General features: G+C 48.9%; 1 protein-coding gene across 7 annotated transcripts; it reads right to left on the bottom strand.

Moving 5' to 3' along the window:
* Nucleotides 1-1,920: 1,920 nt before the first annotated feature.
* Nucleotides 1,921-24,980, bottom strand: NFYB (nuclear transcription factor Y subunit beta). Of its 7 annotated transcripts, none has more exons than XM_075551064.1 (8): nt 24,837-24,980; nt 22,248-22,335; nt 14,599-14,692; nt 12,865-13,008; nt 8,724-8,921; nt 3,720-3,801; nt 2,917-2,996; nt 1,921-2,504 (listed from the first exon to the last, which is right to left on the bottom strand). In XM_075551064.1, the coding sequence occupies exons 3-8, from the start codon at nt 14,686-14,688 to the stop codon at nt 2,472-2,474; spliced, it is 627 nt and encodes a 208-aa protein (XP_075407179.1). In that variant the 5' UTR covers nt 14,689-14,692; nt 22,248-22,335; nt 24,837-24,980; the 3' UTR covers nt 1,921-2,471. The 7 variants fall into 7 exon arrangements, with proteins under 7 accessions (XP_075407179.1, XP_075407180.1, XP_075407181.1 ...); XM_075551065.1 differs by lacking the exon at nt 24,837-24,980 and adding an exon at nt 24,097-24,252; XM_075551067.1 differs by having other exon boundaries at nt 1,928-2,504; nt 12,865-12,995.
* Nucleotides 24,981-26,645: the final 1,665 nt, after the last annotated feature.

The raw sequence follows: 26,645 nt of genomic DNA, 5'->3' as shown, positions 1-26,645 counted from the left end.
TAGTCACTCAAGCCCATTTCTCTGAATCACCAATGCTGATTTTACAGACTTGGAACACTTAGGTTTTAAGTCCAGATGATGGAGGAAAGAAAGGGTGGTTGACTTCCACTTAAGTACAACATAGGCCAAGTAAGATGCCCACACTGACTCTCACCTGCATAGAAACTGCATGCGGAATGCAGAAGTTTCTTTTCTGTCAGAATGTAAAGGTCATTAGGAGCCTTGGTGGGGCCTTCAGGTAATTACCAGGTTGGTGGTTCAGATCCAGGGGAAAAAGATGAGGCTGCTGAATCGGATAAAGATCTATAGGATAGGAATTGACTCAAGGGTTTGGTTTTTTGGGGAAGTAAGAAGGTCATATAACCCCAAATTTACCTGTCCTACCACTTTCAGTTAATGCTACCAGCAAATTATTAATATAAAAGATTTGTTCTGGTAAGTATGCTTCGACAGATTTTTTAATTGGTCAAATTTCTTTTCACTAAATACTTCTTCAATGCAATAGAGCTGTTTATCTCGAGTCTTTACGCAAACAGAGCCCAGGTCCTCAAGTTAATTTTAGATAAAGGTTCTAGTAATCAAACGCCAAGAGGTTTTATCAGTTATATACAAGGGGCTTCAAAAGTTCATGGGAAAATGGATTTTTTCCCCACTATACGAAGCCTCCTCAAATAGTGACATACTGTGCCTTGAGCAAAATGAATGGTTTTGAAAATATACCCATATATAAGCATTAAAAGCCTCAAGAATCTGCATGTTAGCCAGCAGTTCTCTTTGTAAGAATCTGTTTTATGAACTAGTCATGGATATACAGAATCAGTAACAACTGAAATGTCCAATAGAGGAGAGGATAAAAAGGCAGTAAAAATAAGGTAGAAGACTACTATGTAATGGATAGATGTTCACAATATATTAGGTGAAAAAAGCAGGTTATAAAAACAGTATCACAGGATGAGTCCATTTTTACAAAAAATATATTTAGCAAAGTGAAAAGACAAATGATATTTACCACAAGTGTTCTGCCAGCTATTTCAATATCCAGTAATGGTGCTGGATGGTTTTGCTGAATCCCACCCTGCTTTTAATTCGCCTATGTGGATTTTCTCTAAATGAAGATAGTATTTTAAATGGGGATTGAAGGTTTCAGAATTAACCCAATTGGTCCAACAATGCCCCCCAAAGGCTCCTTCTAGCAAAATAAATGTCTCCAACCTCTCCAACCTTAGAATTCGGAGGGCCTTCAAAGTTGATGTTACCCAAACTATACAACAGCAAGAACTGACACTTCAAACACAACCCAAACACTCAATTATCGCAAGAAACTGCTGAGGAAATAGAGCCTCATGTTACAGAGAGTGAAGAGCAAGCACATGCTAAGTTATGCAAAGGCACATGATCTACGCTGAGTTTACTGCAAAGCTCACGAGAGCACAGTGTTGGCGGCTCCTATTCCACAGCCCCTGCCTCCTCGTTTCACCCCTTCTCCAAGCAGCAAGGTCTGCACGCATGACGCGGCCGCGCCTTCTTGGTTCCCGTGATACAGTAGGAACCATTCCCATTAAAAAGATAAAACGAGGATCTCTACCATCAGACTGTAAATGTCCTCTTGCGCAATTCAAATACAACAGTAGTTGAGGATAAGCATCTACAAAATGAAGGGGGCACCACTGTAAGAATACTGGTATCACATGAAACAAAGCGAATTCCGCCACTCGTGACAGCATACATCAAAACCAACCTGCTTTTAACACAAAGCTCCGGTACCCAAGTCTACGCAATAGGCACAACGCACAGTGCCAACACTGAATGGGCACCAAGTTACGGGGGTATTTGCTTCCACATTCACACTTCTTGTTAACTTAACAATTTTTTTTAAAAAGGTGCTTACTTAAGCTAAGAACGTCTTACCAAAAATAAAACAAAACAAAACGTTGGTTTTTTTCATTTTAATAAATACACCAAATGCTAAAAAAATCTAGCTAGGTATCATGCAGGCTATCATATAACCAAGACAAACTCAAAATGTAGAAGAAAGGCAACTTGCATTCAGAATGTACTCTACCCTTACATTTTATTAAAAGGGCAAACATGAATTGACCCAGCTGCTTACTTGAATTACAAAAGTAACATGATTCAATATGAAAATAAGAAACTGTCTACAAATCTCTTGACAGTAATAAATCGCAATATACAATGCATACGGGAGTCATACAGGGCAACACACTCTTGTACAAAACAAAAATAGTTTAATACCTTTAAAATCCGATTTTTTTTCTTTAAAATCATTAATGAAAAAGGTTCTCGAGTCAGAATTAACACCTCAATTAGTCAAGCATCAGGAAGCTACATTACAGCTATTTAATATACAAACAGACATCTCTGCACCGGTCACTTCTCCCCGACGTCTCTGCTCCGGAGTCACAGGGCCTCACTCACTTCTCCACACTCCTCAGTCCATTCGTGTTTTCTAATCATGAAAACTGAATTTGCTGCACACCAGAAATCTACGGGTAGAAATGGTAAGTCATAGGGATTTGAAAAAAAAGAAGCTTTAGAAGTACCATGTGCAGGTGGATAAGCACTCCAAGAACAAAAGCAGCGAGCAATAGAACCGGCGCCTCGTCTCTACCACAGGTCGGTCGGTCAGTCGGTGGCAGGCCCTTTACTGAGGGCAGGGCCTTTGCTTGGGGGACCTTCTAAAATCATCCCCACAAACACGTACATTAACTATTTTTTACCATTAAGAGAGAACTAGATGCTTTGAGAATACAGAACTCCTAACTACCTTTTCTTTTTTATCAGGTCCTCAGCAATAATAATGTACTGAAATGAACTGCTGGTGGTAAAAAATAAAATAGAAAGTGGTACATATAATACATTTGGAAAACAGTGTAAAATACAAAGCAGGTGCTGTACCTGTTGATAGGATGTTGTGTAAACCATAACATTTTGTTGCTGACCATCTGCAGTTATTAAACCAGCTGGTAACTGGTTAGCTAAAAGGCAAAAATAAAAAAAATTAAAAGTTAGGAGAAAGGAACCATATCTATTTTCTTGGCCACCAAAGGTCTTACAATCCTGCGACTTTCTCAATGGTACCCTGGGCAGAATCACAAACATCTAAATTTTCCATTTTTTAAGAATGCCCCCCCACTAATTACACTGTTGAATTTGCTGCATTTTCTACTTCTAAAGCATACTTTAGCTTCGCACCCACATTGTATGAATCTCTGCAGAAAGGCTGGCCTGGGGATGCTGACTCAGGATTACAGCCATACCAGGTGGCTTGGCTGGGTGCAAACCTTTTATAGACGAAATCATGCAGCACAACATCTATTTCATATGGAAAACATCACCATAAACTCTATCTCACTAATAACATTTTTAATCTTCAAAAAAGAAATCTGTTCAAATTTACACACAATCTTAAGGTCTGTGGATTACCGCTCCAATCCCCAATCCGCCTATCTCATGCTCAAAACTCGAGGCGGTGGGAAGTCAGGGCCATCAATGCGGAACTGGGTCGGCAGGATTAGAGTGTCTGTGCTTACCACTCGCGGGCTTCAGATAAAAGGGCAAAAGAACTACTGGACAGAGTGCGATCAAAATCCTCAGCGCTGAGAGCCCAACACAGCACAAGCAGTGACCGGTGCTACACCTTGGTCTGCATAACGGACAGGCCCAGGTCAACTGCGTCAATGTATCCCAAGGCTGCTTACTGAAAGCCTCTTCCGTGAGCTCCTCACTCAGTCCATCCGTAGCTGTGACTGCTCCAGCGATGCCTTTCTCTCCTTTCATTGCCTGCAGGGAGGGACACAGGGCACCGTCACTGGTCATCAGAGGAAACGAGTCCTCCACGTGAGAACGCTTCCGCGTTGCCTCCAATTAGGAGCTTTTCTGATGATTTACATGTTGAGAGGCCATTCAAAACGCTAACTTGTGCTAAACCCTGTGGGGCAAGGGTCAGCTGCACCTGACAGTGACCCTCGGGGGCTCTCGGGGGTCACTTTGTGGGAGCAGACTGCCTCATCTTTCTCCAGAGTCCCACCCAGGCTCCTTCGCTTACGGAGAGGGGCAGACATTAGCCAAGGTGCTAGGAAACAGAAAATGCTCCCAGATAAAAACAAAGGCAATTGCCATATAAACTCGTGCGTAAGCTGAGTTTTTCAGCACATTTTTAATGCTGTTTCTGTGATAAAATTAGGTTCCTTTGCTGACAGTCGGTCGGCTTATACTCGAGTATATACGGTATTCTAACATCTATCAAAGGGATGACAGAACTCTACTTACAAAGAAGTCTACGAAATACTCTAAATATTCCACTTATAAATCTACAAAGTATAAGCCAGAACCAAAATGATGGCACCTAACACAAACAACCACTACTCACATAAAGAGTTATGATCTAGGAAACACATGGGAGCAATTCTACCCTTTCATGTAAGGGTCTCTGTGCATCAGAATTGACCCAATGGTAGTGAAATTGATATCGTATGCTTTGGGATTGGGATTTGCTGGTTGAACAGAGAAAGCTAAGCCAGGGTCAGATCTCTAGTTTAGCCCTCAATTCAGTATTTGTAGTAAATTGATGGCTTAACTGAAAACAAAGTTTATGGTCCCCTGGTTTTAGAAAAACCCATAGATTTGTTTGATATTCTAGTTAAGACTGCATTATTGCTCAATTTCCTAACAAAATATGGTCAATGTATTTTTGTCTTAACAGTCCGGAAACAAACTCTATTTAAGCACCAGAAATCAAACCCTGCTCCCATGAACCACTCTGGAAAACCAATGACAGAGTTAAATTTTAGAATTAGTTGACTTACTGAGAAGTCTGCAATGGTAGGTGTGGTGACAAAGCTCAGGAAATGAAAGCTTAGTTTGTTGTTAGGTGCCTATGTCAGTTTAAACCTCTTCTGGTGGTTTGTTATTATAGCATCTCGGCAAAAGTTGATGTAGATAAAGAGTCAGACGGGGTGTCTATTTTTAATTAATATTTCTGACAGTTAAAAATGTAAGGCTCTGATGTATTCTTGGAAGCATAAAACCAGCCCTCACCAAATTCACGCCATCCAGTCAATTCTGAAACTGGCTTTATTTGTAACAAACAGATTCATATCTCTCATGCAGAGTGACTGATCAATTCAAATTGTTGACCTTATGATTAGGAGTCCAAAATTAATCCTACAGCCCTACCAGAGCTTGACTGGTTACATATGAAGAGGCTTGTGTATGTAACATTTACATATACTTTTAAATACAAAGGAAAAGAGCGCTGTAGCCTCAAATGTTTTACAATGTGGTTGCTAAATGATAGGTTGAGAGAAAGATTTGCAGATAGTTTTCAACAGTTTAGAAATCCCTATCAAGGCATTTTGCTCTGGCACATGAAATAAACTCAACTGGTAAGCACTCAGTAACAACAGTCTCCTACAATGAGATGACAGAGATATCAGACTAGCCTAAGAACTTAAGTACAAATGCTATCAATCATAAGTAGAATGTTGCCTGTGATAGGATTATATCTTCCCACCTTCAAGAAAATCCAGTCAATATACCTATTATTCAAATAAATACATTAATCACAAAAAAAATCTACAAATTTAGAAGGGCATTTACTCTCCTAAAGAGGACTTAGATACCTATAAATTATTACTTTACATAGAGTATACAAACAATACCTGCGAGAGGGCTTTTAATAGTTTTGAAAAAGTGGAATTAAAAGACAACAGGAGTACTTCATGAAATATTTGAAGCCCTTGGTATTAGACATGAAGGCATCTGTTATGAAATGAATGACCTAGAGTTCGTTATAGATTTAACGAAGGAACCTGGTGGTGTAGTGCTATGACTGGGCTGCCATGTGCACGGTCAGCCGTTCAAATCCACCACCTGTGGAGAAAGATGGGAGTCCTGCTCGGGGAGGACTGACAGCCCTGGAAACCCAGAAGTGCAATTGTGCTGTCTGCTCGGGTTGCTTGGAGCCAACCTGGCTCTATGGCAGTGTGTCTCGGTGGTGCGGTTGGGGAAGCTGCGGTGGCGGTTCAAACCTTCCAGCCGCTCCAGGGAGAAAGATGAGGCTGTCTGCTCACAGCTTCGGAAGCCCTAAATGGGGCAGCTCTGAGTCAGAATCTACTCGATGGCAGTGGGTTGGGTTTGAAACAGACATACACAGGCCTGTAATGCTAAACATAAACATACAGAAGTGCCCTTAGATGCGTACTAAGAGCACGTCACAGACGTGGTGATGTCACACACTCGGTGCTGCAACTCGTGGGGCGGCAGCGGCGATGGAACCAGCTGGCCATGTGCATGAATTATCCCATTCTCTTAATTCCAATTTGCATTAGACAGGCATCTATTATAAAATAGTCTAGAGTGAATTATGTGCATATGTATCCAGGCCACTGCCTACCATGGCGAGCAGTGGACAATCAGATGCAAACAGGGCAGAGCGAGTGCACCCGGCTGTGTCCCTGACCTTGCGCTTGTACCTCACCTTCCACACAAATTTGTTTGACCCTCTTGCCCCATGGGAGTCTCTGAGAAAGCTGCGGCTGCTCACTGGACACCTGTTACGTCGAAATCCAGCTTCGCTAACCTCCTGCTTATTGCAGGCTCTCTGGCAACCTCTCTGGGCCAAGCCAGGCACAGTCCTCTGGCAGCTGGGTGGGGAAATGCCCTTGGCAAGGGAGAAGCCAGCTGGAGGCATGGAGGGAAGACATCGTCGGCCGAGGGTAAAGGATGGCCACATCCCGGCGATGTAGCTGGTGGGGGTGGGGGTGTAGGTTCTAACCGTAGGCTGCGTATCATAGCTCCTGTCCCTTGCCTTGGATTGGGGTTTCTGTGTTGCTCTGCTTCCCGAGCCTGGAGGCCCCATCACTGATCATCTGTAAATTGGGTCCCTCATGTTGCCCAGGAGGTGGCAGTGTCCACCCTGGCTGTTCCCTCGCCCCAGTGTCCCTCCTGACAGCCCGAAGGACCCAGGCAGCCTTCCCTTCTTCAGACTGGGCCCCTCTGTAGGGCCTGGGGTCCGGCAGGGAGGAGTTGCAAAGACTGTTCAACTTGGAGCTGGGAAGCTCAAGGGATGGGCAAGAGTCTTGGGTCCCCAGAAAGGCTGTGGTCCAACCCTCTACAGGGAGTGGGGCGAGGGTGGTGTGGCTTTTTGGAAAATTTCCATCATCTTTTAATTCTTCCACTAGGTTTTTGAAGCGTCCTTGGAAAAGGGGTATTGGGCATATATATAATGGTCAAGTGCTTGGCTGCTAACCAGAAGGTCAACAGTGCGAACTAATCAGTCACTCCACGGAAGAAAAGACGTGGCAGCCTGTTTACCCCCTACCCCCCAGTTGCTTAGAAACCTTGTCGGGCAATTCCACTCTGCCCTACAGGTTGCGAAGAATTGGATAAATGGCAATGGGTTTGGGGGTGGTGTGCGCGTGTGTGTGATTTGGATCAAAGATCTCAAATATTTTGTCTTCACTTCAAGTCCCGTGTGTGTGTGTGTGTGTGTGTGTGAGAGAGAGAGAGAGAGAGAGAGAGAGAGAGAGAGAGAAAGAGAGAGAGAGAGATTGAGATTTGGATTAAAGATTTCAAATACTTTGTTTTCACTTCAAGTCCTGTACAAAAACTTGGAAAAGTGCCAAGAGGAATTTACACATTCTTGTCTTACTGTAATCATTCCATGCGGTTTTCATTGGGATAACTAGGACCTAACACCAAACACAGAAGCCCTGGTGACATAGTGGGTACCCACTGGGCTGCTTTCCACCAGGTCAGCAGTACAAGGCCCTTGGCTGCTCCACAGGACAAAGATGAGACTGTCCACTTCAGTAAAGAGTTCGTCTCGGAAACCCATGGGGGCAGTTCTCCTCTGTCGGAATCGACTCGCTGGCAGTGAGTTTGGAGCAGTAAACATACCGATTTAAGAAATTATTTTGAAAGCAATGTGAATCGGACCCCAGCTGAAGTGTGGAATTAAATAAATTGACCTCAATTTATATCAAGGTGACCACATATTAACATTGGTAAAGTGGGACACCAGCAGGACACCACCGATAAAACTCATATCCTGGCGAAATAGCCACATGGCAGCCGAAAACCATATACCCTAACTTGTTGGGCATTCTTTAAAAAAATCAGCACTTTTTTAAAACACCGCGGGACATGGGAAAAATTGTTAAAAATCGGGACATCTGGTCAGCTTAATTTATTCCCACTGAATTCAGACTGCAGGCGAAGATAAATCCAGCAGGAAACAGGGTACTGACATCCTTTCCTCTCTTCACGATCTTAAAGGTGCCGAGCCTCGCATGCCGTCTCCGCTGTGCTGCCTACGAACTGAGGGAGCAGGTGCGAGCTTCTGTGAGGTGCTCAGCTTCCTGTCCAGCAGAGCTTTGCATAGACTCGCAGAAACCAAGAACTGAGAGGCGACTGCTATCTCAGTCTCACTTTCAGATGAGAAAACTGAGGCTCAAAGTCCTTAAGTTATTAGCCGCAGGTCAGAGGTTGCATGTTCTTGCTCTGAGACTTAGCCTTCAGGTAATCAGTCTGGCACTGCTGTCCTCCGCAGGAGAGGAATGCTATTTCAGTCTAGTCGGTAATGAGTGTTTAACATGATTGGGTATAAATGAATTTTTAAAAGGTTTCCTCCTTGCCCTTGAACAGTATTAAAGTGCATTTCTAACAGGTGACGGAAAAGCAGAACCAGAGGGTGGCCTTACCTCTCTGAATTTCTGGAGGTACAGTTTCAGGGGTTCCACGTAGCTGTCGAAGCCCAGCGTGGACATGGCAAAGAGAATGTCCTCGCCGTTGATGGTCTTCCGCTTCTCCTGGTGGCAGCGCTCGCTCGCCTCGGACGTGATGAAGCTGATGAACTCGCTCACGCACTCTTGAACACACTCTTTGGCATCTTTTGCAATCTGAGAAACGAAACTGCCAGCAATCAGTGGGCAGGAAATCCTACCGTCCCCTTCCTCTCAACTCACAAAAGCACGACACCGTGTGCCTTTGTCCAGTTGGCGAGGGTGAACCTTCCAGCTCTGGAGTGGGAGCCAACAACGCCAACACAGCAGAGGGTTTCAAGTCCCACCCTGTCATCCTGACCCGCGCCCCAGAACATATACCCTGAATCCTTCGTAAAAGGCGGCTAAGAGTTTAGCCACATTCGCACAGAACGGCTGCCTTTGGAACCCTCCCCCTTTTAAGAATGACCTAAGTCAGCAGTTCTCAACCTGTGTCTCATGACTCGTGACCCCTTTGGGGGTCTAATGACCCTTTCGCAGGGGTCGACTAAGACCATCAGAGAACACATTTCCGATGGTCTTAGGAACCAAGACACCACTCCTCTATCCAGCTCCAGGCAGGTCCGCCCACATGCAGATACACCCACATACGAGTACCCAGTGTTACCCATGCTACACCATGCTTCAAGACAACATTTCATTTATTTGTCATTAGAAATAAATATTTCACAATATATAATTATATATTGTATTTTTGATTAATCGCTATGCTTTAATTATGTTCAATTTGTAACAATGAAATTACAACCTGCACATCTCTACGATTCATAGAGTAGCAAAATTGGTGATGAAGTAGTAATGAAAATAATTTTATCCTTGGGGGTCCCCACAACATGAGCTGTCTGAAAGGGTGACGCATTAGGAAAGTTGAGAACCACTGCCCGAAGAGGACTCCCACTGACCCCAGCCCCCCGAGAGGTTAGAGGGGAAACGAGGGAAGGGTTATTATATGCTAATGAGACAGGGAAGGGATGTAAAGCTTGAAGAACTGGACCTGTGTCACTGCACGACACATGTACAAACTGCTGAATTGGTGCAAGTTTCGCTGGGTATATTCTCAATTCACACAGCCAACTAAAAAGGAGGGGGGAAGGGAAAAAATGGATAGCGGGCACAGGGCACTAATCCACCCAAGGGGAGGGAACTGTTTGTGTCTCCACAGGGAAAGAGGGACCAGACTTCAACCCAGTGCTCCAGAATGTGAATGAAACCTGCCGGCATGGAGTAGGGAACCAGTGGAGAGGTCTGAAGGCCTTCCCCAATCCCAACTACGTGGACACCTGTCCCTCCCCCCAGAATAATTTACTTCATAGGACAGCACTGAATCTGCAGCTCAGGGAGAGGGACATGTCTGATCAGAGCACACGGGAGCAAATGAACGGGGAGGAAGAGAGAGTGGAGCACATCCTGGCCCCCCAGGCCTAGACGAGGAGATTCCTGCTCAGAGCAACCAATATACAGAGAAGACCATATGGCTGGCCCCACTATGAGACACAACATCCCTCACTGACCCATAGCCCTACAGGAGACAACACTGGTGACATAGTGTGGGAATTGCACCCGCTCTGATCCCATCACACCGAGGCAAAACACTAAGGGCGTGGAACAGAACAACAAGGGGAACAGAGCAACGAAGTTCCCAAGGAATACCAAAACTAGACTTTGGGGCCAGGGCTTGCTGCCCCATCAGACTCAACCAGAAAACACTCCTCAAGGCCAACCAACAGTCCTTTCTTGTGTTTTGTTTTGTTGTCATTGGCTTCTTGTTGTTGTTTTGTTTTCTTTTGTTGCTTGGTTTTGCTCTGTCTTGTTTTTGTGCATGCTATTATCTCCACAGGTCTCTAAATGAGATAGGCTGGATGAGCCATCTGGAGGAGAAAACGGAACTGACAGTTCTTGGGGGGACACGGGAGAGGGGGAAGTGAGAGGAAAGATAGTGGTGTTAACAAACCCAGGGACAAGGGAACAACAAGTGATCCAAATCAGTGGTGAGGAGGGTGGAGGAGGCCTGGTAGCGCATGATCAAGGGTAATATAACCGAGAGGAATTACTGAAACCCTAATGAAGGCTGAGAGTGATAGTGGGACAAGAGGGAAGCCAAAGGAAATAGAGGAAAGGGCTAGGAGGCAAAGGGCATATATACCGATCTAAGTAAAGGCATGTAGGTATGTAAATACATTTATATATGAGGATGTCGAAATAGATGTATGTGCATATATGTTTAGCATTAATGTAGCAGATGGACATTGGGCTTTCACTCAAGTACTCCCTCAATGCAAGAATACTTTCTTCTATTAAACTGGCATTCCATGATGCTCACCTTCCTGACACAATCGCTGAAGACAAAGCAGGTGAATAAGTAAGTGTGGTGAAGAAAGCTAATGGTGCCCAGCTATCAAAAGGTATAGTGTCTGGGGTCTTAAAGGCTTGAAGGTAAACAAGCAGCTATCTAGCTCAGAAATAACAAAGCCCACAGGGAAGAATCGCACCAGTCTGTGTGATCATGAGGTGTTGACGGGATCAAAGAACAAAAAATTAATATCGTTGTGAATGAGGGGGAGTGCAGAGTGGGACTTGGAGATCCCCTTAAGGAAGGGCCGTGCGGAGGAAAGGAGCTAGTCAGGGTGCAGTGTAGCAGTGATGAAACAAACAACTTTCCTCTAGCTCCTAAATGCTTCCTCCCCGCAACCATCATGATCCCAATTCTGCCTTACAAAGCTGGCTAGACCAGAGGATGCACACTGGTGCAGACAGGAACTGGAAACACAGAGAATCCAGGGCAAATGAACCCCTCAGGACCAGTGGTGGGAGGGGCGATACCGGGAGGGTAGAGGGAGGGTGGGTTGGAAAGGGAGAACCAATTACAAGGATCTACATGTGACCTCCTCCCTGGGGGACAGACAACAGAAAAATGGGTGAAGGGAGACATCAGGGCAAGATATGAAAAAATAATAATTTATAAATTATCAAGGGCTCATGAGGGAGTGGGGAGCAGGGAGGGAGAGGGAAAAAATGAGGAGCTGATGCCAGGGGCTTACGTGGAGAGCAAATGTTTTGAGAATGATGAGGGCAATAACCATACAAATGTGCTTTACACAACTGATGTATGATGGATTGTGGTAAGAGTTGTATGAGCCCCAATAAAATGATTGAAAATACATAAATTTATAGATATATATAAATTCTAGCCCACAGTTAGAATAAAAACTTGAGCAACAAGTTCAGGACCAGTCTCATACACCTTCAGGACCTTTAGGACCAGTCTCATACAATAGAAGGCACAAATGCACAATAATACAGGTACCAAAAGGTAACTGCTGACCGTCCCTACCGCTCCACACAATCTGCAATGAAAGGAATTCTTAACATTTTCATTCAGAAAACACATACAATTGTGGCCATTTCAAAACCCATCTGGAAGCACACAGCCACCTCCCTCATGATACAAACAGTGCTCTCTGGAGTGTCTGACAGTGAGAGGGATGCAGGACTAAGGCCCGTGATGCCCAAATCACTTCCCTCAGCAGGGACCCTCAGATCCTTGCCAAGACCTGCCTGCACATCAGCAACGCCGTCATCACGGGGGGGGGGGGGCAGGGGGGGGCGGGGGGGTGTGCAGTGAGCCACAGAGGCCCCATTTCAACCTCCAGCAGCTACCTTAGGACGAGGCGCCCCGGTGACATAGTGGTAAGGTGTTTGGCTGCGGCCTGCAAGGTGGGCAGTTGGAAACCACCAGCAGCTCCGAGGGAGAAAGACGGGGCAAGGGGCTTTCTACTGCCATCAACAGCTGCAGTCTCAGAAACCCACAGGGACGGCTCTACCCCGTCATGGAGGGCAACTGTGAGTTGACATCAACTCGGTGGCAGTGAGTTCAGTTCCGTTGGGTTATACAAATTCCAGGTACAATTCATTGTCATGGTCGCGCTTGTTTAACCTACACCAAGAGAGCCAGTGTATCCTCCTTCCAACATAGAATCAATATTGACAAATGGAGACACTTTACTGTCCCCCGTGTCCAGGGGGCTCCCCATCCTTCCTCCCTTCTCCCCGACGTGATTACCTTTCCCGTTTGAGGGATAGCGTTCTTCATGATCCTGGCCACGTTGGCAATTGGAAGGTAGATATCCTGCTCTCGGAAGCTTTCCTTTGAACCATTTGTGTCTTCATGGTCGTTCATGCTGTCCTCCGCGTCTGAAGAAAAACACTGCACGTTTAAAGCGTCTTAAGGTCTACTCAGCAACTTCCAGACACCATGGAGAGCCAGAGCATGCTGGTTCACCGCCTCATCCTTTGGGGAATCAGAAAGGGGAGCAGTGGTCCTGTTTTTGGGGGGGCCAACAGTGAGCCTACTCATTGAGACCTAACCCACTGTCCAGAATATTTTTCCTCCAGTCCACCTACGAAAACCCAACCTACCTGCCCTTCAAGAAGCTCGAAAAATGTCACTGCAGGGATCCCTCTTTCCACAAAAGACCACCCACCCTTCTCAGGGTCTTTTCTCGGCCCCATTTTCTAATTCTGTCTCTGAGCCCCCCTCTTAGGTTTTGGTTACTTGATGCCAGGGGTCAGCCTGCGTCCTGCTAGGGACTCAGTACAACCCCTCCCACCGAGGAGCGTCTCAAAAGTAACAGCTGCGTTACTTACCGATGCAAGCCACGCACACTAGAGAATTTTGAATCCTGCTAGATTTATGCTGATGCCCATTCCAAGTCTATCTATACAAAGTGACAAGCAGGCCTTGAATATTACTGACTCACGGGTTAGTGTTAATGTAGTAATTTTTTTCTTGTGTGGTGACTATAAATATATAGAACAAGAAATCTGTGTACAATTCAGTGGTTACTAGTTTTTTTCTAACAAGTTAAAATGGTGATTCAACAGTTCTTATACAAGTGAATTTTCAAGCTATATAGATTTAGGTGTAACTACACTTTCAAGGAATCATGGCTAAATGCAATATCCCATCCGCAAAATTCTCACTCTTGGATGTATTAAATAGGAAATGCACTTAAATAGACCACTGTACATTTCTGGAGTTTAAAAATCACTCAACCAAAATTAAAACTCGATTTGAGTATGTGTTTGACAATGAAATAACTGCTCCTTGTGCCAAACAAACTGCCTTCTACAAAACCCCATCTTAATTTTTTTTTTTAATTCTGCAAATCAGAAGGCCGCCAAAACATGTTTTTTTATTGACCGGCTTGGTATTGCCATTTTAACACAGAGAGAGTTCACACGTAATGACCCAACAATAGCAACCCAGTGCCATGAAGTGCGTTCCGTGACCTTGGAGGACAGGCCAGAGCTACCCCTGTGGTTTTTAAGAGTGTAACTCTTCATAGGGTAGAAGCCTCATCTTTCTGCCACAGAACAGCTGTAGTGTTTGAACTACTAACCTCACACTTAGCAGCCGGAGGCACAGCCCCTACACTAAAAACAAAATTCCATTTGTATGTTGAGTACTAGGAATAACTAGTAATTTAACCCACCCTCTAAGTAACTCCTACCCACAGATTAACAATCGGTCCTATTCCAGGAAATCCATATCATTTTGAGAGAATGTGCATGACCTTTTCGTAAAGGCATGCTTTTCCTGGGCTCAGCAGTCTGAGGAGGACAACTGCTGATGTAATAGCACAGCACCTCTATTTCGACTCTCCCCAGACTGACGTAGGATGGCTCATTTTCCTAGGAAGAACAGGGTAACCTAGAATAGTCACTAAACAGAAACACATTCCACTTGCTGATTTGCTGCTCCTTGGGGACGTGTTTCTGACGGCAGTGTTCTCACCATCATGAGGCTGTATGACATAATGACTTCCTCCGATGTAGTCTGCAGAAATGCCGAGCTGAGAAGCATCCGTTGTAGAGCCGTCACCATCCATCTAGGCAGGAAAAGTGGCATTAAACCCTGATACGCCTCAAGAATCAAAACTGCCGGAGGATGGTCCAATGGAATTGTCCATCTTCTCCCAAACCCACTGCCACCAAGTCAGCTCTAACGCATGGAGAGCCCCGGTAGGGGGAACAGAGCTGCTTCTTAGGGTTCTTGGGGTATAAGTCTGGAGGAGAGCAGATGGCCTCCCTCACCTTTCTCCCATGGCCTCAAACCCCAACTTCTGGGGCAGCATTCCAATGTTAGTGGCTGGTCAAATCAACAGCGTTTTCCAGGCTGTGACCTTTGGGAAGAAAGTCCCACCAGGACTCTCTTCTGACTCACCAGGGCTCGTTCCTAGCTCCTTCCGCTTAATAAAAGAAAATGGTTCCATTCTTCCATTTGGAAACCATCCGAGAGCTGGCCAGCGAGTTAAAGATTGAGACTACTGAGCAAACACAGCAAGGACAGAAAGAAACCTACAACATACACCCATTTCTTTTCAAGTACATAATCCTCAAATATAGTACAGGCAAACCTGACTTGCTTCTTAATGTATCTCTGCACGGACACTCAAAGCCCAAAGCAGCTTAGCAGCCAGCAGGAAGTCATGGGTCCCCACCTCGTCAGCTCTCCAGCTGAAGTCTGGCAGTCTGACGCAAACTGCTCCAAACCCTTTCACTCCTGGAGCATACACTGCCTTTGCAACCGCGGAGTCATCCCCATACGGACAGTGGCCTTTGGCTGAAGATGTTGCTGAGCATAGAAGTCAATGGGTTTTCCTACCCAGTTTTGTACGCATGCAACAATCTGCATCCCTTTCATTTTGAACCTATCACCTCTGATTGTCTCTGCTTCTCCCTGTCACCCAGTCAGTTCTGACTCATAGTGACCCTCGAGGACAGAGTACCAGACGTTCACTCTCCTGGGAGTGGAACGTGTCCCCCTCCTCCAGTGGACGGCTAGTGGTTCCTATTGCTCACCTCCCACCAGCAGCCCAGCGCATAGCCACTTCGCCCCCAGGGATCCCGCAGATGGCAGCCACTCCTCTTTCGCCTACCTTTTTAATTTTTTAAAGGAAAAAAGGCAGGTCAGAGAAAGGAGAGCTCGGCGCATATAAAGAGAAGCGCAGAATGAGAAGGCACATTGTCTATTGGTTACTGAATTTTGCTCACAGCTAAAACAATCTCAATAGGGAAAGTGTGTGTGTGTGTACACGCACACGTATGTTTGTTGGAGGGGGGGGGGCTGAAGTCACAACACTTGAACTGGCTCCATCCACCTCTCTCAACAGGACAAATCCGAGACACCATCAGCCCTTACCAAACTCACTACTTTGCAAATAGTAAATATCCCAAATGGGGCTGTGTGGGGGTAGAAAGAACAAAGAAGAGCAGTATCTGAACCAAAGTTAAGAAATGTCCAAAGGCTCAGATCCCGTGTAGTTTCTACTGCCTTCAGGCCAAAAGAAGCAGTGGACAGGCGGTCTTGAACGCGTTTTGCTGTTCCCCTCCCCACACTGCTGGTGACAGTCTTTCGGCGCTGGGGTAAGCTATGCTGTTGGCTGCTTCTCCAGCACGCTTGGATTTAAAAACCTCATACTGAAATGTCAGACTGGTCTCCAAAAGCCCTTCAACAACATGGCATGTCTTTAACGCACCTGTTCACCAGACTTACTGCCAGATGCCGCTCAGAGCCACCTGCAGGGCAGGGCCCAACCAACTGCCCCTGCGAGTTTCAGATGTAAGTGCTTGTGGGAGTGCAATGCCCTGGCAGAGGCACCGCAGAAGGCACAACAGGTGATCAGCTTCCCAAAGGTCACAGCCTTGAGAACCCTATTGATTGGACAGACTGCTGACTGACAGTGGGACCAAGGTGCAAGAGACGGGGCCAAAAGGGCAGTTTCAAAAGGCCCTGCTGGAAATTTTGAGGAGCCGCCAAACCAAACCAAAACAAAAGCCAATCATGTACAGGAATCTATTACTGACTGAACGCCACAGGACCCAGGGCTTTGCCCACAAGCAGAGGTTCAAGACCCAGTCCCTGTACACATGCCCAGGCAAAGTGTGAAAGACAGAAAGCTTACATCGCATTATCTTTTCCCTCGCCCTGGAGTCAGCAGTGAGTATAAGAGCACACCCCCTGCCTTCAAACAGTGGGGGTGCAGGTATGTCCCAGTGTTGTCAGCACGAAGCAAAGCAGAGGTGGCGGCAGGGGACCGCCTCCCTGCCTCGCGGGGTGTTGCTCCCAAGTCCTAGCAGTTCTGTCATTTCCCCGGGCCATCTCCTTTGACCACTAAAATCTCTGCCGGCACTTTAAGCCACTGTCCCCTGGAATCGTTTCTCCACTCGCCTGATCCTTGCCATCCAGAAACTGTTACCTTCTTTGAAGCCCACCCACAACCAAGCCTGCTGTTTGACGTGCACCAGCTGCTGGCCACTGTCGGGTCTAAGGAAGGGGCCAGCAGCAACTGGCTACTGACTGGAAAATGAATCCCAGTGGATCCCCTCGGCTGGGATTCCCAGTGGTTACGACACAGACGGTGGGGTGTAAGAAGGACAGCCAACAGGCATTGACTGCGCAGGCAGCAGTCCTCATCAGGCTGGGCTCTGGACTGGCGACCGCAGCAGTCAACGTGGACAAGGTCTTTCTTCTCATCTTGCAAAAACATTAACTGGGGGACAGGGAGACGCAGCCTGTTGGCCATACTTCCTGGGCCTATACTGCCTGGTTTGTGGTGCCAGCTACTTACTAGCCTGTGGCTCAGAACAAGTTAACCTTCACTCCTAGCATGAGACCCAGAATAGGGCCTCGCTCACAGACTAGGAGGCCCTAGGTCAAGACAGCACAGTGCAATGGGAGAGCTCACCACACATGCTAGGTCACTGCTCAATCATTACCAATGAATAAGTGCTGTTGCCTCACTCTGAGAAAAAAAATTGTGTTAGGTGAGCTTGTGCTTCTTCTACAATGGACCTTGGGAAATGACTCACCTGAGCAGACACTAGTTAAGTAAAGGCAGGAAAAGAACGTTCCAAGCAGAGCACCTTAGTTATACAGCACTGCTAAAACAGAAGGCCCACACATGGATGGCTGTAACAAACAGGTATTTGTTTTGCTGAGTTTAGGAAGCTGTTCATTGCTAGGTGCCGCTGAGTCCATGCTGACTCAGAGATCCAAAGGAACTCCGTGTGGTCTCGCACCATCTTCTCCACTGTTACAGCGGAGTCCCCCACACTCCCACTCAACCCCCCGCCCCCGGTGCAGTCACTGTCACTCCATCTCCTTGAGACGTGGCCTCTCCTTCACGGACCACCTACTACACCAACCCGATATCCTTTTCCGGGGACTGGTCCCACCTGACAACATGGCTAGCGTACAAGAGGACCTCAGGAATTCAGGACCCTGGGCTCGGGGGTTCTCACCCCTTGGGGTTCAGCAGGAGGTTCTGGTCTCTGCAGCTTGTTTTCTGGTTCCTCGCCAATCTATCTCCTGCATCTCTGCTGCTCTCAGTGGCCCGTTTAACTTTTTTAAAGAATTATTTTATTGGGGGCTCGTAAATTCTTATCACAATCCATTGTGTCAAGCACATTTGTTGCCATCACCATTCTCAAAACATTTGCTTTCTACTTGAGCCCTTGTACCAGCTCATTTTCCCCTTCCCTCCCAGGCCCCCCTCCCCCCACTACCTCATAAGCCCTTGATAATTTATAAATTATTATTTTGTCATATCTTACACTGTCCAATGTCTCCCTTCACACACTTTTCTATTGTCTGTCCCCCAGGGAGGGGGTTTGATGTAGATCCTTGTAACTGGTTCCCCCTTTTTATCCCACCTTCCCTCTACCCTTCCGGTATTGCCACTCTCACCACTGGTCCTGAGGGGTTCACCTGTCCTGGACTCCCTGTGTTTCCAGTTCCTATCAGGACTCACCCTACATGAGTCCTGTCTCCATAACATGACAAAGATGTCCCTTCTCCAGAGGGGGTTAGAGCCACACGCAGAGGCTAGGTTCTAGAACGCATTCCCATCTGCAGCACTGAGGAGACAGGGAGACACAGGAGGTGGGGACAAGCCTGGCTGGGAGTCAAGCAAGAAGTCCCCGGTGAACAAAACGCAAAACCAAACTCAGGGCCTTCCAGTCGATTCGACTCATGGCATATGAAGAGTTTTAAGGTGAAGAAAGCAAAAACTTCTTTATTCAAAGATCACGCAGCACTCCAAAGAAAGACCTGGAGGGAAGCAAAATGGTGCATGATTCAGGGAAGATGATCCTTGTTCCCAGGAACTGTCCCCAAGCAAGAGCTCCAGATCCAGAGACAACGGGGAGCTTTTCTCAGAGAAGCAACAGGCTCTGTGACTCAACAGGAGCTAGCCCACAGATCCAGGATAACTTGGGGTCCCTGCAGCTGGGGAGAGAAGTGGCCATCACTGCAGAGACTGGGAGATGGACAGAAGAGGTGGTGGCTCGGTGGCACAAGGAGGGCTGACATCCCCAAACCAAACCCACTGCTCGTAAGCCAGCTCCAACTCACACCCGCCCTAGAGAAGCAGAGCGGCCCCGGGTTTCCGAGGTGGTGAGTCCTGACAGAAGCACATCAATCCGTCTCACTCCCGGGGAGCAGCTGGTGGGTCGCTGGCCCGGGAGGCCAGAAGTGGGGTGCAGCACGACTGGTTTGGCCGTCACTGCCTGGTGAGAGCCCAGAGGATAATGGGTGACATTTCCTCCACGCTGGGTCTCACCCAGGGACGTGGCAAGAAGGAGCGTGAGCACTGTGGCGAGAATGGGTGGCCTGAGTCGTGAGACCCAAGGGAACGAAATCCCATTTACCTGAATGACAGCTTCAACTATTTAGCTGTTCCCAATAAAAGCACGAATGTAAGTCAGCTGGCCTTGCTGGTAAACTGGTATTTAAAGTTTACTTTTCTTAAAAGTTAACTTAGATCTATCTTTTTTTTGGAGAGAGAGCAGCATTTAAACTAATTACCTGCTAGGCTGCTAACTGCAAAGTCAGCAGTTTGACACCACCACCTGCTCCGCAGGAGAAAGAGGAGGCTTTCCACTCCCGTACTCGGAAACTCACAGGAGCAGTTCCGCCCTGTCCTGCAGGGTTGCTGTAAACCAGAACGGACTGGATGGCGGTGGTCTTTTTAGAGAATCTGTTGCGTAAGTACAATAAAATGCCCTCTTTAATGGGCTCAACATTTACCAGACACCTTCTCAACCTCACATGCAAATGATGCCAACCAACCATCCGTGTGAAAAGCTGAGGGCTCCAATACCAACCACAACGCGCCTGGCCGACACTAAATCCGGAGCGCCAGATGCCAAGTCGTTCAGGGTACTGGTTCCTGGTTGATTTTTCCTGTAGCCGGATGCCAAATCACTCTTCTTCAAACAGGCTGTGTCACTTTCACGAAACAGCCAACCCCAAACTCAAAACCAAACTCGGCAGCTATCGCCTCATAGCACATCCGTAGGACAGGGAAGAAGTGCTCCTGAGTTTCCAAGGCTGTAACATTTTACAAGCGTGAACAGGCCTGTCTTTCTCCCAAGGAGCAGCTGGTGGTTTCGAACTGACGCCTATGTGAATTGCAGCCTAACTCATAACCACTACACCACCAGCTCCGTACATGCCTAACAGTCCCTGCTAAAGAAAGCCTCAATTCTAGGCCCACCCATGGGAAGGACCATTCTTATCCGTAACAGACCTGATGCTCCTCTTCTTTCCTACTTCAAGCTCACTCATTGCATCTGCTTTTGATCCCCAGGAGACTGAAACCCATCTCAAAGGTTGCCTGTGACCTGGCCTTCATCTACCTGGCTGTTCTGCTTGGAGTGCTGGCCACTAGACTCTCACTTAGGCCGGCATTTCTCTGCTCTGCGGATTGCCAAAGCAATGCTCTGGCCTGGTTCAGTCTTCCCTACTGCTCCAATTGCTAGTCCAGTCCAAGCTTCTCACTGTCCCTTTCTGCCCTTCTCTTAATGAACTCATCTGCTCTTTGATCACAGTCTCACTCAGGGGAGGCCTCCACTTCCCATCCACCTTCAAAAGTCCAGAGGAAAACAGTCAAAAGACCATGGACTTTTCCCACAGACTGTGTGAAGCCCAGGTGGGTGGTTTTCAGATGTTGAAATGCCAAGGAGCCCTGGTGGCCAAGTGTTGGTGCTCTGAACCCACCAACTCTCTGCAAAAGAAAGAAGGGGCAGCCGGCCTCCATAAAGATTACTCCCCAAAAGGCACACTGCCATCAAGCCAATGCCAACCCGGAGACCCCATCGGACAGGGTGGAGTCGTCCCTGTTGAGTTTCCGAGACGGTCCCTCTTTACGTGAGTAGAAAGCCTCATCTTTCTCCCTCACAGAGCAGCTGGTGATTTCGAACCGCAGGCCTTGAGGTCAACAGCCCAGTGTGTAACCGCTCCGCCACTAGAGCTGCCTTGGAAAGCTCCGGAGCAGGTCGGCCCTGCCTACAGGGTCATCCGGAGTTGGACCATTTGGCTTGGTTTTCTTCAGGTTTCATAGCTTTAAAAGGACTCCTGGTGGGTATGTGGCTGCCAGGCGGCTAACAAAAGGGGTGAGGTGGCTCAGCAGGAGGAAAAGACCTGGTGGCCTGCTCCTGCCAAGGTTACAGCCCCAGAGAGGCTAGGAGGCAGTTCAGCTCTCACACAAGACTGCAATCGTCAGAACAACCTGATGACACACTCCAGCAACCCGGCCCGGGCACCTCTCCTGGTTCCCCATGCCGTCTGCATCAAACCCAAAACAAGCGCAGTCTGCAAGTCTTTCCACAAACGGCTCCCCCCGTGGAACTGGACGAAACGTGTTTCCTGCTCGCTTGGCTCTCCCTTCAGGACTGATAAAATCTTAGTGCAAGAATGTGCTGCCGGGCTTGAGGCTCACCCAGTGCACTCATTTCATTTCAGGGGTGAGGGAGCATGGTTCCGAGCGGTTACAACATGCCCCAGGTCACAGATGGAGTAGCAGATCCCTATCTAGAGGATCTGACTGCCCTCTCCCCCTGCCACCCTATCTATGACACACACACACCACACCACACCCCACACACAGATGATCTACACTCCTCCCCACTGCCATGCTCTGCTTTGGTGACAGCATCCTTCCACTTCACGCCAGCAGGCCCTGTCTTCTCATGAGCCAGTTCTCCAGGGTGAGCTCTGAGACCTACGGGTTCCCTCTAAAACACTCCCCACGGCCATACCTCTCCCCTGACCTTGGTCTGCACCGAGAGGCAGCATTTTCGTTCAGCATGGCACCCACTGTCCTTGAATTCCTCTTAACTAGAGAGAGCCTCGTCGGCTAAGCTGACGGACGGTTTCTTCAGAGCTGAGACTGGCTGCCCACCCTGTCGCCTCTACAGCACTTAGGGACCCACAGGAAACACTTAAGACAAGTGAGTGACTGAGAATAAAGCAACAGGACCAACCAAAGGGTTGCAAGACATTCACTCCAAGAAATCAGTAACATGAATCAGTTATTGTCTTGTTCCCAGCCAAGCACTGGACAAATCAAATTAGCCACCAACATGACAAAACATACTCACTGTCATTAAACACTGCCAGAACCAGGTTGTCAGCGGCGTTTACGGATACCTCCCTGGAAAGATGGCTAATCTCGCTCCCAATCTCAACCTAGAAGAAAAACATCTGTTACAAATAAAAAGATATAGCCCACAGGCTTTCCTCCTCCTGCGAGGAGAGAAGGCACCTGCAACGCTTGCCTGTTATTCGTATTTCCCAGGAGTGCTGGTGCAGAATGGTGCAAAGAGCAGGAACACCTGACAACTGTTAGCCAAACGGAAAAGTCTCTGGAGAACTTACAGAAACAGGTCATTCCACAGGCCCCGTGAGTTGGGGGAAGACCTTTCCACCGCAGCCTTGAACTTTGTCACGTTCATCACATATGTATACCCATCACCAAACGCCAGCTGGGAATCAAGTGAGAGAGGCCGTACCCCATGATTTCAAGCATGAACACGCCAAAGAGCCGCTGATCAACTTGACTTTTGTTGGTGATGGCTTGGAGCATTTTCAGAGGAGATTAAGAGCTCCAAAAGGCTCACAGGAGGGAAACTGCCTCTGATCTGTTTCTGGATGACAGCTCATTTCAGACCTCACTGGGGAGAACCCACAGGAGCATTCCAAAGGACACAGCAACGAAGAGCCCTGCGATCTGAAGGCAACACCGTTCTGGACAACTCCATCTGGCTCGCAGGAAGGCATACACAGCTGGCTAAATTCATATCCATCTCCCTGGTCCAATCTCCATTTCTCGTTCTCTTTCCCTTTCACAAGTCAAATTGGGGTGGGGGGTGAGACCCACACAAAATACTACATCCTTTTAGGGTTCATTTTTAGGGAGAAGTATTTACATGCATTCAAGCGTGAATCTAGTAAATGGCAGGAAAAAAATTGTTGCCACCAAATTGCATTTTTAAGGTGTTAGTTATGAGGTCCAGGTGGGAAAGACCGCCTGACATTGCCTACTCTGCCCTAACTCTAAAAGCAATTTCTTCCACGATCCCGCCCTCCTCTGAACCTCCAAACAGCCCAGAAAACCCCTTCCTTGGATCAACACGGACTACTTCCTTCAGCGTGTCTTTGGCAACCAAAGACCAAAAGTAAATAAACCAACTCTTTACAACCCTGATCTTATTAAACCCAGGTCTGCAATATCTATTTATTATGCATTTTGCTCGGAAGGAGGGGGGGCACGCTTCACCTCACTCACCCACCCCAGTAGTTGATTCAGTATATATATTCAGATCCAGTTAAAAGAAAACACTATCAACCTCTATGGCATATTTTCTTAATGTGTGATATATGTAAAAGCTCAAGGGAATGAATACATCTGTTCAGTGTTTGAAGAAATGCAAATCTGTATCCAAGAAAAGCAGGAGTCCCTCCTTCCACACCCTCCCCGTTCCCTGGCATCAGCCACCAGAGTTCTGCATCAGTATCACCCTTTAAGACAGCTCCACGTGAACGTGGGGAAGGAGCAATGGCCTTGGCAGGCATGCTAGCTAAACTTTCGATCCTTGACAAATAAAACCCCTATTTAATTGATGCGATTTCTATGACCCCTGAGCCTATCACTTCACCTTGCTGGTTAGCTTACATACCAGAACTGAACCGACCCCCAGGGGCCCGGAACCTTGCAACCGGGTTGTCTGTGCTGGTCAAGGGAATGTCATTTTTTTAAAGGTCGCCTGCTCCCTAACCTGGTTGAAATTCTCGGATTCCTGTACCCGGGGCGACAGTACGGTTTGTGGGTGCCCTGCAATTCTTTGTTCTCGGGGACTCCGGCTCCTCAGGCCCCGGCACATCCTCCCCGCCTCCCACCACCGATGATTAAAACCTTAGTCCAATCCCAGAGGCTTCCTTCCTTCCCACCTTCGGGGCAAGTCCAGGGACCGCAAGCCGCCAGACGGCTGCATTCTTGACGCGTGAGCCCGTTCCGTTCCTTCCTCCCGGGGACCTCGCTGCCTCCCCACGGCGGCCGCCCGGGCGTCCCCGGCCCCGCGACTCGGTCCGGCCGGGCGGGCGGGCGGGCGGTGCGGGACCCGCGGCGCGGGCGAGCCGGGCGCCCAGCCCCGCACCCACCGCCCGCGGGCGCACAAAGCGGCCGGGCCCGCCAGCCCCCCGCCGGCCAGCGGGGCGCTCCCCGGGGCCCCGCGCGGCGGCCGAGGCCAGCGGGCTCCTCGGTGCGGTTCCGGGGCGGCCCCCACCCCACCTCACCTCACCCCACCCCACCCCCGGGCCAGCTCCCGCACAAAATGGAGCCGGCTCGGGGCGCCGCCGAGCGGGGCCGACACCCGGCGGTCCCGGCCCCGAGCCCCGCGGCGGCGGCGGCGAGCGGGAGGCGGCCTGGCCCGCCGCTCCTCCGGCCGCCGCACAAAGAGGCGCGCCGCGGCCCCGCGCCCGCTCCCCGGCTCGGCCCGCAGCGGGAGCGGCCTCGCCGGCGGCGGCCCCGGCCCGGCCCGGTCCGGAGGGAGGGAGGGAGGGAGGGAGGCAAGCGGCCCCGGCCGCGGCGGCGTTGGCGGCGGGGACGGCGCCGGGAGGAGACGGACATTTCATTCGAGCTAAAGTGGAGTCGGTTTAGGAGCGATCATTGGCCGAAGCGAGACACAAACCTCCAATGCAGCCCTGGTTGGCTCCCGTCTCCAATCGGCTGTTTGGTTGGACAGAAAATGGCTGCGAAGGAACCAGTCCCAGCGCGGAGCTCCGCTTCCAAGACTCGGCTTCCCCTCCCTCCGCCGCGGGCCGCTTCCCTCCGCACGTCACCCTCCCTCCGCGCCTCCCGCGCACCGCCCGCCGCGGCCCCGCCCCTGGCCCCGCCCCCGAGCCCGGCCCCGCCCCCAGACCGCCCGCGCGCCCGCCCGCCCGCCTCGCGCGCGGCCCAGGGCTGGCGCGCGGGCCGCGGACCTGCGTGCTCCGTGCTCCGTCGGCGCTGCACGAGCCCCCGCCCCCCGGGGTTCCTCGAGCCTCCTCGCGCTGCCTTCGCCCCGCGTTACCCGCGCCCGTGCGCGGCGGGCTTGCTCGGCCTCCTCTATTTTTAACCCCCGTCCTCCCCCACGTGGAAATGTCTCACCCGCCTCATCAAAGCCTGCCTGCGCCCGGCTTTTTTTTTTTTTAAGGGGACCCCGAGGACCGAAGTCACCAGTTGGGGCGCCACACGAGCCGCCCGGTGGGCGGTGGGCTCCCTCGCCCTGCCTCGAGCTTTGCAGATTTCAGGTTTCTCAAGTTGGGCAGTTTAGCCAGCCCTCACCCCGAACTGAAAGTGGTGCCTTTCCTACCCGCCCCATAGTCGTGGCAACCTGATCTGTCTGTGGCTTGGCCCAGCCAGGTGACATGTCGGCCGCTGGACTCTGGCCGGCCCAGCGTCCGTGCAGACCGGCTCCTGCTGGTCGCTGCTCTTCGCCTGCCCGCAGCCTGGGCCGGACCCGCCTGGCTGCGCCTCCCACCGCAGGGACACCGCTCAGGCCCAACAGGTTTCTGCACAGGGCCTGGCACCGCGCGGGGCCGGTACTGGAGTCTCACGAAACTTCTCAGCTGTGAGCACTTCAAAGTACACGGGCAGGTTTATCGCTTAAAAATACAGGAGCTCCTACGATTTACCTGCAGACCTACATTTCCAGGGCAACGAAGGAGGCAAGGACATGTGAGATAACCCCCAAATTATGCCAGGAGCCATGCCACTCACGGAGGAGTCAGGAAACATGTTTGGCTGGTGAGCTGCCCAGATAGCTTTTTCCTTCGTGACTGTTTCCTCACCTCTGAATTGAGGGTAATCGTGGCTATTTCTTAAGAGTTGTTTGGAAGTAATGCAGTTAACGCATATCAAACCAAACCCACGGTCGGATCCTGATTCTGACTCATAGAGACCTTAGGACAGGGTAGAACGGCGCCATAGGGTTCCCAAGACTCGAAATCTTTATAGCAACAGTCTCGTCTTTCTAGGAGAGGCTGCGGCTTTGAACTGGGGACCTTTGCTATTAGTAGTCAGATGTTTAACCCTCCGGGCTACAAGGGCTCCTTTAATACTATAGAAAGTTCTGAATACAAGTAGGCACTTATAAGACAAATTTCAATCTCCATCAAACTTGTTTTTAACTATTAGTTGCCAAAAAATAAGTAAAACTGGAAAGTGTGGCTGACACACTCTGGAGGATGACAAAAAGATCTCATAGATGGCTACTTTTTCTCAGTTATTGTCGTTAGTTCCATCGAGTGGGTTTCGACCCTTAGTGATCTTATGCACAATAGATCAAAACACTGCTTGGCCCTACACCATCCTCACAATTGTTCTTATGTTTGAACCCATTGTTGCAGCCACTGTGTCCATTCATCTCCTGGAGTGCCTTCCTCTCCTTAGCTGCTTTCTACTTTACCAAACATAATGTCCTTCTCCAAGGACTGGTCTCTCCAGAGTAAGGAAGAGG

The sequence above is a fragment of the Tenrec ecaudatus genome, chromosome 6 (assembly GCF_050624435.1).
Source record: "Tenrec ecaudatus isolate mTenEca1 chromosome 6, mTenEca1.hap1, whole genome shotgun sequence".
Taxonomy (NCBI): Eukaryota; Metazoa; Chordata; class Mammalia; order Afrosoricida; family Tenrecidae; genus Tenrec; species Tenrec ecaudatus.
Note: the sequence above shows the minus strand (reverse complement) of the source record. Positions and strands in the feature narration are given on the sequence as shown.